The following is a 13,535-nucleotide window of genomic DNA, read 5'->3' as shown; positions in this document are numbered from 1 at the left end:
ATAATTGCCCCTTTTTGCAACCATTTGAGGTGAAATAACTATGCAACAAGTGTCTCGATTTGCAGGTGCTGTGTCTGGGTAGAGTCCCTGCCACTGGGGTAAAGACAATGGGATTATTTCTTACAGCACTGGTACCACAGAATTTCACATTCATAACACAGCAGTGCCCTTCTGGCATCAGAGCTGCAACAAGTGAACTTCATCCAACACCAAAGCCAAGGATCTTTACACCAAAGGTTCACCCTCTCATATGGATCACAGGATGCATGGGTGAAGCAAAGAGCTGTGTGACAGGTTGAGGATCATAGTGATTAAATATCTATATTTCACAGCCAGTCTGGGACACAGACATTTGTCAGACCCTCCTTTCCTGAGTGCCATGCCACCCTCATGCTGTAACCTGAGCGGTGCCGTGCACCTGCTGCTCTGCAGCACGAAACCAAAGCCCATCCCTGCCCTGAACTGCAGCCAGAGCCTGGCAGGGCTCAGTGAGCGTGGCTGGGACAGCAGCAGCACTGAGAAACCACTGGGATGGAAAGGGGGAGAGGGAGGTCAGAGCCAAACCCAGCTTGGAGCAGGAACATGTTCAGCTGATTGGCAAGCAAATGTGGAGTTTTTTTGACTCATTGGAGGAGCTCTCCTGAACTCCATGCTACAAATCCACACATTTTTAATGTGCAGATGCCCCCTCTTCTGTGTAGACTCACTGACTGCTCTGGCTGGAGAGGATTTATGCTGGCAATCATGCATTTTCATCTCAGAAATGGAGTAGACTGTGCTGAGTGTGAGGCATTTAATTACGAAAAAGCATACACCATGACCTTACAGGGACACCATCATCAATGGGTTCAGCCCTCTTTCATCCTTCCTGTCCCTCTATTATTAAATAAATATATTAATTATATCTTTTTGCCTCAAAAAACCAAGAATCCTCCTTCCTCCTGAAGAAATAAAATGCAACAAATACCCTTTTGTGGTCATGGTCAGTGTCTTTGGTGATTGGTACGGAGCTCAGCCTCCTGCTAAGCATCAAACAAACACCACACATAGTGGAATTTCTCACACAAGTAAAACATTCCATATATCCCAGGCATAGAAAGCCAAAATATTTTGCTACTGGCATCACTAACAGAGGGCCCACTTTGGTGATGTACTGACCTCCTCCATTATCATACAGCAGATGAAAGGTCTGAAATAAAAAACCCTGAGGGTGAAGTGGAAATATTTTTTTGCCTTAGGTCTAGTGCATTTTTAATATCAACATAAAGTTCAGTGGTAGACCCTGCACTTTTCTAAAAGCAGCGTTTTCTGTTATCACCATAAGAAAAGAGAAAAGACGAAAAGACAGATCCAAAAGGATGCCCCAGATTTTCACAGCATGTACAACATTTGTGGTCAAATAGCACTCTTGGGACAAAGGTGGAAGAAGTGTTGGATAACCTTAAACATGATAATATTCTCTTGTAGCTTTTTCTAGGAAGGGACATAGGTTGACTCATCTCTTCTCTTTTCCCATCTCCTGCAATAACACCAGCTCTGGTTTTCCTTCCTTTCCTCCTCCTGGCAATATCTCAGCCACCTGCCTGGCTCGGGGCAGACATGGGGACTCATCATGTCTCAAAAATGCCTGGCAGCAAATTAATTCTCAAGAAGCATCCATGTCTTTTCATATTTGTTTCAGTCCACTTCAGAATGAAATACACATTTTTCAAATATAATAGCAATATAAATTGTCTTTTCTTCATTTTGAAAAACTGATTTTTCCCCCTCGACAGTTGGTTTAGAATTTTGTATCACTCTGTATCCTGGTTTTATTTCTGATAATAGTTCACAATATTTTGACTAATATTAGCATGTTCAAAAAAAAGCAGCTTTTTTGTCTTTTGGTTTTATTTTGAAAACTAGTCTGACAGTGAGTGGCTGGCACATATAATTTCCTTTACTAGAAAACAGTATCCCTTAGACATGCTGGTAAATTCCACAGCTTAACACAATTGCACTTGTTGTTAATAACAGCAATGCACAGTGATAGGAAGTGATGCAAAAAATCATAAAAATAAATACAGCTCCAAAACGAACTTTGAGAAGTTTTTAAATTCACAGTTATTTCCCCCATGGGAAATTATGTAAAAATAAATACATTTTTCATACTCAATGTCTATTGTGGTGAGACACTTCCTATTGGATCGGAACAGGGGTCCCAGAAGGCAGCTGAGCTAGACGTGCCAGTCATGGGCTGCCTTCCTCAGGAGCTGCCAAGCTCTGCCCAGAGCCTGCCTGCTCCAAGCCCAGCTGCTTTGGTGAGTGGCAAGAAGGAAAACCCAGGGGAGCCTTCCAAAAGCCCTAGCTCGATTTATAACCTCCTTCCTCCTCTCACAGTGCCCTGAGGCTGGGCTTATGGAGACGAAACTGCAGTAATGACTGCTCTTCCATCTCTGATGACTGCTTTTCCATCTGTGTAGATGAATTCTCCCTGCACTCTATTCCCATTTTTCCGATGGACAGTACCTGCCTATCCCTGTCCTTGAGGTATGAAGCTCCAATGCTGAACTAAACCACCATGGGAGGAAGCCAGTGTACAGAGATGGTCCACAGTTATCACAGGGCACCAGTTATTGGGATTTTTAAAGGAATTTTGAATGAGTTAGAGATGGGACCTCTGAGTTGTTTTTGATTGTGTGATTTTTTTTTTTATCTTCTACATAGACAGGAAGGGTGAGTTCAGCTCACATCTTTTCTACATGGTCCAGAAGGTCACAAAACGCCTAGTTACAAGACCTTTTAAGGATTTCTTGACCAATAAAGCACTACCAACAAGGATATTTATGTTTTTAAACCAATCCTTATATCTTTCATCTTACAGACTCATGCTACAGTGTAAGGCAATCTTACACTGTAAGATAAGCCAATCTTATGACCAATTTCTTAGCCAATCATGTTATGATACAAAAACCTACAGTACTACATTCTAAACGTCTTGTTTACATTTGTAAGTACTTTTTTTCCCCCTACATCTAAACTTTCTTCTTCTTAACTTAACATGTCTCTGCTTTAAACTATAAATCCACATTCTCGCTTCTAGTACTCAAGTTCAGAAGCCTCTTCCAAGGTCTCAGATTAACTTCTGTGTTTAATTCGAAGCTTTTACTTACAGGCCCAAAGTTCTAAGAATTCCTTGCATTTCAGATTCCAACAATCAGCCATCTCCAACCCTCCACACATTTGATGAACTAGAAGTGCCCCCCTTCCACCCATGTCCACTGTAGGTTAAACCTCAGTGTAAAAGATCTCAGGCCCCTTTTCCATAGAAACACCTCTGCTGCTTATCTAAGAGGTGTACTTCCCGGCTTCAGCTGGAACAGCTTCACCAACATTACCCAGCAACTGGTCTCCTCCAGGCATCTTTGTGTGTCAACATCAGCTGCGTTTTAGTTACACTCCTGATAAACTTCTATAAAGAACTTGAGACTATAAAAAGCCAACCCTTATCTCCAAGAAACTTAAGACCATGTAACCTGTCCTCTTAAACTAAACCTATCATATTTCACCTGCACCTCAGCTCATGTGGAAACCATGCCTTGCTGGAGAAAAATGCTGGGTCTCATGGGAGCAATCCTTACCCCAGGTCCAGCAGCTGATGCCTGAGGTAAAACATTCCCTCCAATTAAAGTCATATCATGAGCATGGCTCTTCAGCAACATTAAACGTCATCCAGCTTTGTTTTTGAAACAGAAATTTGGTCTTTCCATAAGCAGTACTGCCCCTCCAAGATGAGCACATGGGATGTTCCCTGTGGCAGGGCCTTGCCTGCTCTCAGGCAGCACAGTCCTCTGGACTTCTACAAACACAAAGACTCATAAACTCCTGGATTAAAATAGCACTTCAACACTGACATTCTAGTTAACATTCTAGTTAAACGTCTAGTTAAATGTTTGCAAGGAGAAATCACAGCTTTGGGGATGCAAGGCAAAATAATTAAAAACACAAGAGGAGGAGAAAACACTCTCAGCTTCCTGTTATGGAAGCTCCTCATTCCCTGATCACCTCTGCTTCCTTTATCCTCTGAACTTTTTCCAGTTTGCCTTCATTGGTTTTGAACTGATGATTGGATGTGAAAAGAAATTATTCTTCCCAGTAAAATACAGAGTTTATATCTAGGAAGATCTGAGTTCCTCAAATATTTGTTTGAGCGTGGGGGGGCTGAACCCTTCCCTGCTAAAACCCAGGCCAGGGCCCAGGCAAAACACAACACTCTCCTAATATAGCAACAGAATCTCTTTGATAATCTGAACAGCTACTGCATTACAAGTGGGGTGCCCTGAGTGGACAGTGGCTCACAGACAAACCTGTGAACCTCATCTGCAAAGCCAAGATGGGGTAAAAAGTATCTGGGGCTGGCAGAGATCCTTCCCTGGGAGCAATATCAACCTCCTCTCCTGGGACTGTCAGAGAAGCAAACGGATGCCCCTGTCTTAACACCAGGGCTCACAGTCTGCCCTGGTCCAGGAAGGGGAAATAGCAGCACAATTGCAAAAATAAACCCCTGGGAAAAAGCTGTTCAGTCCTCTGAGCTCGGAGAGGTTGGAAAAGAATTTCTTGTCAAAATACAAGTAGGGCAGTAATTCCACATTCATCAAATACAGAGGGGAACACCCAGAAAGGAAAGGCTAGAGACTTTCCCTCTTCACCATGTCTGCAGACCTGGATCCCCGACCAGAGACTGCACACTGGGTCTCTGAGGGTGCACACATGGGTATGCTCTCAGGGTCCATGTCTCTAATTTACTCTTCTTCCTGTTTCTGATTGGACAGAATATCTGGGCCATTGCCATCATAAAATAGAATCATACAATTGTTTAGATTGGAAAAGACCTCCAAGATCAGCAAATCCAAGTGTTTACCCAGCACTGCCAACTCCATCACTAAACCATGTCCTTAAATGCCACATCTACACATCTGTTAAAAGCACCTCCAGAGATGGTGAGTCCACCACTGCCATGGGCAGCCTGTTCCTAAAATTGACAACCCTTCTGTGAAGAAATTTTTCCTAATATCCAATCTAAACTTCCCCTGAAGTATTGAGGCCATTTCTTCTTGTCCTGTTGCTTGTTACCTGAGAGAAGAAACTGACCCCCACCTAACTACAGCTTCCTTTCAGGTACTTTCAGAAAACAATAAGGCCTCATTTGGGCCTTATTTTCTCCAGGTTAAACACCTCCCAGCTCCTTCTGCTGCTCTTTATAAGACGTGTACTCTAGACCCTTCAACAGCTTCTTTTCCCTTCTCTGGACACAATCCAGCACCTCAAAGTCTTTCTTGTGAGGGGCTCAAAATTGAACACAGAATTTGAGATGCACCAGTACATTTCACCATCCAAAGACTGCACTGGACTTTGCAATGTGCATTGCTCATCCACCCACTCCCGCAAAGGATTCCTGTAAAAAAAGCCACCAAAACCCAACTTCCCCAAGGCAGTCATGTGTCACGAAAGTGCACAAACTCTGTAGCTGCTCCTGTTGCAAATGTGCCCCCATTCCCTAGCACCCAGTCTGCAGCACTCCTCCAAGGCACTAGGAAATGCAGGAAAAGGAAAGAAAGCGTATTTTCTCCCACCTGCTCTGGGCCAGACATGCTCCCAAACAGGAGCTCAGGGACTTGCACATGTGCTGTATTTACATTCCTTTGCTCCCATGAAAATGGCATTAACAGACTACACTCACCTTTCAATTTCTTCTTTCCAAATTTTAATCCAAATAGAGACATCCCAAAATTTTATTTTAGTCCAACTCCATGGAACTTCTGCAAGAGAAAAGAGAAGGCAATTCACAACACATAGAGCAGCACAAACATGTCATTCTATGCCAAATAAATGGGGGGAAAAAATTCCCAAGCACTGTGGCTAGCAGACACAGTTTATCATCTAGAATGCATTAAAATACAAAACAATCTAAAATTTTCAAGTTGTATCAGTGGTCTACCTTACCTGGGACATGCTGGTCAATTCATCACCTGACATGGCACAAAGAAGGGACCAGGGAGGAGAAGCTGAAAGGGACGTTCTCACTACATTGGTGCCATATGAAAATGAGAAATACACACCCAGAGCTTGTACTTTAGGTACAGAGGAACTGTGTGTCTACCCAGAGCAAGACCAGCCTCCTTGAAGAGGAGGAAGCAGTGGGAAGCACTGGTTTCCTGTAAATCTGCTGCTGCTCAACACGTGCTGGCTCGCACTGTTGTCCATTCCTGGTCATCCTGCATGTTTGGGGCACACCACAATAAAACTTCTCCTCCGCTAGCTGCAAACTGTCTGGCCCAGAAGCTAAGGCCAGGCACCAGAAATGCATTTCAGGCTCTGAATATGTCCTGATAGGCAGAGGAATAGAGCATTTAAAAAAAAAAAAAAAAACAAAAAAAACCACATCAAAACTGGCTGGTAGTGAAATTTTCAGTGTCCCAATCACCAGACAAGTTTATTTAAAGGCTTTGAAGGTGGTATTGGGGCTGACAACCTAGACGATCTGTGCCCATGAGAAAAGCTGGCATTGCCCTGTGACCAGGAGCCTGAATCAACAGGAACACTGTAGTAGTTGCTTAAGTGGTCAGTGAGGCAAGCTGAGCCACTTGAGAGAGTCACAGTCTATCCAGAACAAGTTTTCTAGGTAACAGAATGTAGTTTTTCAATTTATCCTATGCTATCTGTGCAGAGCAAGGGTGCCTAAGGAGACAGGAATAGCAAATATATCATATTTTGGAAACACTCACATACAAATACAGCCTATGCCACTGCCCAAATGCAAGCCTGATACAACACCACCAGTGTGAGCTTGGACTTCATGTGCTTGCAGAAAAAAGGGTAAACTTTAGGGAAGACTCTACAATCCCCACATATGCCAGACTTGTGTTCCAGATGCTCCAGCAAAGCTATATTTAGCAGCTGCAGTTGCACGAATCTGAATTCAGTGAGGGGTTTGGGAGGCTCTCTGTGCCCACTCTGCTTGGAAGATGTGCTTTCTCTATTTACTCCTCCAATTGTTTCTGCTCATCGTGACAGGTGCTTTGGTACCACCTCTCCCCAGAACTTCTCTGGCCATGAAGACAAACCACTTAAAGTTAAAATATGCAATGTCACAACCTAAAGCTTTCTTGACCCTGCTGACCAAACTTACTTTCCATCCCTGACCTCAGTCTATCACTTTCAACATATTTCTTCCATGTTTTAGGATTACTATTATGTCTTACAAAACCCTACTAACAAGGACAGAGAGTTCCCCGTAAGATGGTGGGAAGAGTGAGACACTCCCCACACACATAGAGGTAAAGACCTCAGATTTCCTGAAGCACCAGGAGTCACAGATCTGATAATCCCTGATCTGGTAATCTTGGCTGCACAAAGATGGCTGTAATCAAAATATTGATGATTACATGATCCATATGAACTCTGGATGTTGCTGTATTTGCAGAACATTTCAGAAAAACAAAAGTCACTCCTCACTGTCAGCACAAATATGCAAAAGGTTAACTGGTTATAATCATCATATTGATGATTACATGACCCATATGAACCCTGGATCTTCATGTATTTTCCAAACTTTTTAGAAAAACAGTCCCCAGCTACCAAACCTCTCCCAGCTGTGTACTCAATTAACAAGGCATATAATTTCAGCAGAGGGTGAAAAAAGGATGTTTACATTTTTGGGGGAGCAGAGAAGCGAAGGTGGTTATAAGCTTTCTTTCATCAGTAATAACATGAAACAAACAATAGACTTTCACATCTTCCAAACAAAAAACCTGAAACTTCCTTCAGCTCTGACACATGGCTTTTGTTAATTACTGTGATTCTTTGAACCCTGGTTTCTGGTGGGACTGCAGCATGACAAGAAGACTGAAACAATACAGTGTTTTGATATGGAAAGCATGTAGTTCCCACAGCTTCTCAGTGCATTAAATCAGGACTGCATGCACTGAACGTCTTCATTCAGCAGTAAATTTAAATTACCATCATGGCAACACAAATACCCTTATAGGCTTTCAATTCCCACAAACCTTTGCCTTTTACGGCAGATGTGGGAGATAACTTTGCCACATCCATTTGCATCAATTACCTCTCCAACACATCACTACCACCACACACACTTGGCATACCTGCTCACTTAGTTAAATCCCAGGAGTTATGTATGAATCCTTCCCAAGCTGACCTGATCCTCCAGGCAAAACTCAGTTCCTGACTTGCCCAAACCACAATGTCATTTGAAAATGTGTCAGTATTCAATGGGCACACAGATGATGGCATTAAGGGCTGGACACACCCCTATTGCATTGAGGTGTACCCTTTATTTTCATAATATTGCAAATATCTTCCTTTACTGCTTTGTTATTGACTCACACATCTAATCCCCATAGTTTTTTACAGAGGAAAGCCACTCTCAGGAGGGCTGTGGCTTCTGTGCAAGGCTGCCTGCTCACACCCCCTTCTGTGACTGTGCACTGTCACACACAGGTGTCTGTTTTCAGTTTGAGAGCTCGCTGACCACCAGCTGTCAGTGTGAAAAGAAACACAAGCAAGTAATGGTGAAATTGTCCCCTTTGGTGGAGCCACAGGTACTGCTCCCGTTTGTCTCACTTATCACAGCTTGTGCAGACAGATGTGCTCTCTTGGGTGACCTTGGCTCTTCCTGCCTTTTAGCCCCAGTTCTTTTTTTTTTTTCTTAGGTTATTTTAGACTCTCAATTCTACCTGCATGGTCCAACGTCTTTGCACTTGAATTTATCAACAACGTCCCTCTGGGTATTTTTTCCCCCACAGATTTCACACATAATCAAAATTCATGCTCCAGTTCAGCTTTCTTTATTTTCCTATTTTTTAAATCTGAGATTCAGTTTCCACTCCAAACTTGCAATGGAATGGGTCATCAGCCTCCTATCACTCACATCTATTTTTAATTACAGTTTTAATTTCTCGTTATGCTTTCCAGGGAAAAAAAAAATTAAATTATCAGGGAAAAAAGGTTATCTCATATTTCTTTTGTTGTGTGGCATTAAGTACTTCTTAAATTTTGGTAGGACAATTTCATAGCCTCCTTTTCCTGAATTAATTAAAAACCCATAAACATACAAAAAACATTCTACAGTCAGAAAAAAAAGGCAATTTCCTGTTTGTGTTAATTTTCCCTGGCACCAGCTATGGCCAGGCAAAGTGAAGCACTGCTTCAGTCTCCTCTAGTTGCTTTCCGCAGTCTGTGTCAGCCCTTCTGGACTCTTTGTTGTTCCACTTTTCACTTGATTATTTTTGGATTTGCTTCATTTATTTTTACCCCAGGTACACAGCATTGTCAGTAATCAACTGGGGCTCAGAGTATTTGAGCACTCATGTAGGCCCCCTCAGCTTAACAGGACAATGTGTTGCTTCCCCATGTTTTCAGGCCCTTCAGAAATTATTAATTCAGAAATTATTTAAAGTTCGAATTCCCAATTCTCACAGGGAATTGGGGGTACAAGCTACAAATAAATTATCCCCGCTCACCACAGGAAACTGTTGTACCTACAGGGCTCTATGAACTTTCTGGTGCTCAACATCTGCAATGTGTGATAATCCACATATTGACAGTCCACCTGCTTTATGGCTGCTGACAGTCTGATCAAGAGCTCTGGGTGTTTCAATAGCCACAATTAGAAGCTTCTTTGACAGATCTTGAATAGGAAAGTGATGTTTTCTCACAACCCAAATTCTGCCTCATTTAAGAGAGGTAGAAGTGAGGTGGGTCAAGGTAATCCCAAGTACAGGTTGGGCAGGGAATGGATTGAAAGCAGACCAGAGGAGAAGGGCTTGAGGGAGCTGCTGGATGAGAAGCTCAACATGAGCTGGCTGTGTGCACACAGCCCAGAGAGCCAAACGTGTCCTGGGCTGCACCCAGAGCCCCGTGGGCAGCAGGGCAGGGAGGGGATTCTGCCCCTCTGCTCTGCTCTGCTGAGACCCACCTGGAGCACTGCATCCAGCCCTGGGCTCCCAGCACAGGAACCACAGGCACCTGCTGGAGCCAGCACAGAGGAGCCACCAAGGGGATCAGAGGGATGGAGCAGCTCTGCTGTGAGGAAAGGCTGAGATAATGGGGGTTGTTCAGCCTGAAGAAGGGAAGGCTTTGGTGGGATCTTAGAGAAAATTTCAGTACTTAGGCTACAGGAGAACTTGAGAGGAACTTTCAGCAAGGCACGTAATGCCAGGACAAGGGTGAATGGCTTCAAACTGAAAGAGAGTAGGGTTATATTAGATATTAAGCAGAAATTCTTTACTGGGAGGATGATGAGACACTGGCACAGCCACCCAGAGAAGCTGAGGGTACCTCATGCCTGGAGGCCAGGCTGGATGGGGCTCTGAGCAACCTGGACTAGTGAAAGGTGTTCCTGCCCTTGGCAGAGGAGTTGGAACAGGACGATATCTAAGGTTCCTTCCAACCTAAACCATTCCACAATTCAATGATTCGGCTTGAGAACACAACTGCAAAGCTCCTCCTGCATGAGGGGTAAGTTGCAATGAGCTACCACACATGGGCTTTGCAAAGGTTCACTGAGGGCTGTACTGCAAACTGGAGGAGGAGGGAGGCATTTCCCACCACCACAGCCTGGAGTGGGCAAAATGACAAAAGGCATGGCACAAGCTGGATGAATGCAGAGCAGATGTTGTGGAAGGAAAACATGTCTCTTTTCTTGGCCCTGCTGCTCTGGACAAAGCTATATGATACATCAGATTCAATGATAAATATGAATTAGAATATACTTAGTGCCTCTGTTCCTATCACTTCATTCCCAGACTCTGTGAAATGATCCATGTTAAATACAATCATTTTTGGAAGGGTTATTTTAATCCAGATCATGGGGTGTAGTTCAGTACAGACTGAAATTCCTGCCCAAGCAGTGGTCATATAAGATCTGAGGAGGCAGTGAGTTGTGCTGAAGTATGAGAAGCAAACTCCTAGAAATGAGGAGAATTAGTCAGAAAAACAAGATTTCTCCAGTCAGTTTTGCCACCAAATATCCTGTGGTATGCGTAACTTTAAACAACTCTGTGCAGGTACAAATTCAGAAAGAGTATCATGCCTCCACTCATCTTTTCATGTCAGGTCAGTTTTTGCACAAAAGTTTGGGGGTTTTTTTAATTTCTGTTTAGATGGTGTAATGATCACAAATACTCACTGATCTTAGAATTCTATTATTTTTCATGCTAAAGTACTAAATTTCCAACCAATAACTCAACATATGAGAAAACAGATTCCAGGCAGTAAGGGTCATGACAAAAAAGGTTGAAAGCTTCTTTTCTCCACTCATTGCTCTTGGTGGAGTAATAATGTTAAATACAAGATCTCAGTCCCTAAATTTTGAACATGTATCACTTTACGCTGGATTTGGAGGCACATCTGAGAAAATACTAAGGATTTAAAACACATCGGGTCCTCAACCTCCCTGTTTTATCCATGCCCTTGTGCTGGAGCTGGACAGTCACAGTCACTCATGGGTATTGCAAAAGGAGGACATCACAGAGCAGTGTTTGCCAAGGCTCTGGTAAAGCAGCATTAAGGCCTGGCACACCTGGCACAAGCTGACCTTCCCATGTGCCACACAAAGGTGTGTTTGCCAAGGGGCCCCTTTGAACTGAAGCTGGTACTAACTGTTTCAGTCAAATTTGTCAAATTTTGGTTCCAAAGAGAACAATCCATTTACTTTTCCATACCAAAAGCAGACGCAAAAATTTCAGCCATTAGTATTAATCATCTTTCAGCACTGAACTACGTTACTATTTGCATTTCTCCACCCCTCCTTACATCCTCTTGTGTTTGAATACCTCAAGAGCAAAACAGGGAATACCATGTGTTGTACCACTCCCTGCTTTGCAAACACAGAAAGTGAGCTGCAGAGTGGACAACCAAAATGTGTGTTTTGAATCCAAAAACTACTCTTTTACAGGACTGAAATCAGATTTGGCAAAATTAAAACCTGGCATAAGTTTAAGGCACTGTAAGTGGTCACTGCTGCCATCAGGGTTTACAAAAGCAGTGTAGCCCCTGGTTTAGATCTACTGACTCGGTGCGACGAGTTTGAAAGTATCCCTGAAACCTCCCTGCTTTTTCCACACCTGAACAGGTATTGTGGATGAGGTGAGCCAGCCCTACAGCTATTTTCTGGTGCTGTTCCAATCTATATATACAGAAACCCATGGAACTCCGCGCTCCCACCCCTACACTCCAATGTTCCAATGCAATTAGCTGTAATTGCTGGGAAACAGGCTCAGTCTGTTATCTGCCACGTCTTAAAGTAATGATCCAACATCCTCCATCTGTCTTCATTAAAACACTCTTTAAACTGACACCGGGGTGGCAGTCAAAAAACTGCATTCAGCTCCTCTGGGTGGGTTAGTAGCGACGACGCTCAAGTTACGGATCAACAGCTGTGGCTGCTGCGGAGCGGGTTCCCAAAGAGAAAGGCAGGCTGATCCCTCTGGAACAAACAATAGCAGCTTCCCCGGGCGGCTGCTGCTGCTCCCGCTCCTGCTGCTGCTCGGAATCATGCACAGCTCAGCTCACTCCACCCAGACGTCTCCCAGCTTGCCCGTAGGCAAAGCTCAACCCCGAGCGCTTTGATTAAGCTCCGCAAAACTCTTGGGTCTGGAAAAAAAACACCCCGCAAGTTTCTGTCCCCCCGCGCACCACCCCGAAACCGGCAGGAAAAACGAGAGAGCGGAAGGAACGCGTTCAGTCTTACCCTTGAAGGCTTGTAAAAGTCACAGCAACAAAGTTGCTGCCCTCCATAGCACTCCGGTACACTCCTCTCTTCTCATTTACACGCAGCTTTATCCCCTCCCCAGACCGACGGCTTCGCTCGCAGTCGCAGCGCCAGGACATTCACCTACGGCCGCAAACCTTATCTGCGCCGTGCGATGGGCATCGCGTGTCCTCTCCGACGCCTTAAAATCCGCCGCTGACTCGCTCTGACATACAATGTCCCGGCAACTACACTTACTCCAAGTTCCCCACTTCTTACTTCAGTCACTGGGCTTGGCTCCTTGCCAACTCCTTTTTTTTTTTTTTCTTTTCCTCCCCTTTTTCTTTTTTTATATTCTGTTTCCTGTAGGGACGGAGAGTGTAGTAGGTCCCTTAAAAATAAAATGTTTCAGTGCTACAAACTGTGAAGGAGTAAAGCAGAAAAGCAGAGCACCTAGGCTTGGGGAACCCCAATTAACTCCAGAGGAAACAGCTGCTTGCTTTACCTACCTCCTGCCAACGCGGAAGCTTTCAAAGAGAAAGCAAGCAAATAAAAGAGTCAAACATATCAAATTGCTTTCAAAAAGGATGAACTTGGGAAGGGATCCATTTCTTAGCACCAGCCCCTCTCTCTGTGTCTGTAACACTGGAGCTGGTCAGGGCTCCTTAAACCCAGAGACACAGTCCTACAAGCTGATCCCCAGGCTCCACCTCACCCACTTTCCAAAGTTGTGAGTAGCAAAAACTCTGCAGAGAAAAGCCTCATAGAGCACAATTGCATAACT

At 44.0% G+C, this 13,535-nt stretch overlaps 1 protein-coding gene across 2 annotated transcripts in view; it reads right to left on the bottom strand.

Annotated features, from left to right (window-relative positions):
- Positions 1-13,066, bottom strand: part of LOC135459933 (phospholipid-transporting ATPase ID-like) — a 73,419-nt gene extending 60,353 nt beyond the window's left edge. Inside the window, exons 1-2 of one of the 2 annotated variants that reach the window (XM_064736425.1) lie at positions 12,752-13,066; positions 5,720-5,798 (exon numbers count right to left, since the gene is read on the bottom strand). In XM_064736425.1, coding sequence (XP_064592495.1) covers positions 5,720-5,762 — 43 coding nt within the window. In that variant the 5' untranslated portion in view covers positions 5,763-5,798; positions 12,752-13,066. Of the gene's footprint in view, positions 1-5,719; positions 5,799-8,144; positions 8,208-12,751 lie in introns of those variants that run through there. The other variant, XM_064736426.1, reaches the window with a different exon arrangement.
- Positions 13,067-13,535: the final 469 nt, after the last annotated feature.

The sequence above is a fragment of the Zonotrichia leucophrys genome, chromosome Z, assembly GCF_028769735.1.
Source record: "Zonotrichia leucophrys gambelii isolate GWCS_2022_RI chromosome Z, RI_Zleu_2.0, whole genome shotgun sequence".
NCBI classification, from domain to species: domain Eukaryota; kingdom Metazoa; phylum Chordata; class Aves; order Passeriformes; family Passerellidae; genus Zonotrichia; species Zonotrichia leucophrys.
The sequence above is the reverse complement of the archived record's forward strand: the minus strand, read 5'-3'. Positions and strand labels throughout refer to the sequence as shown.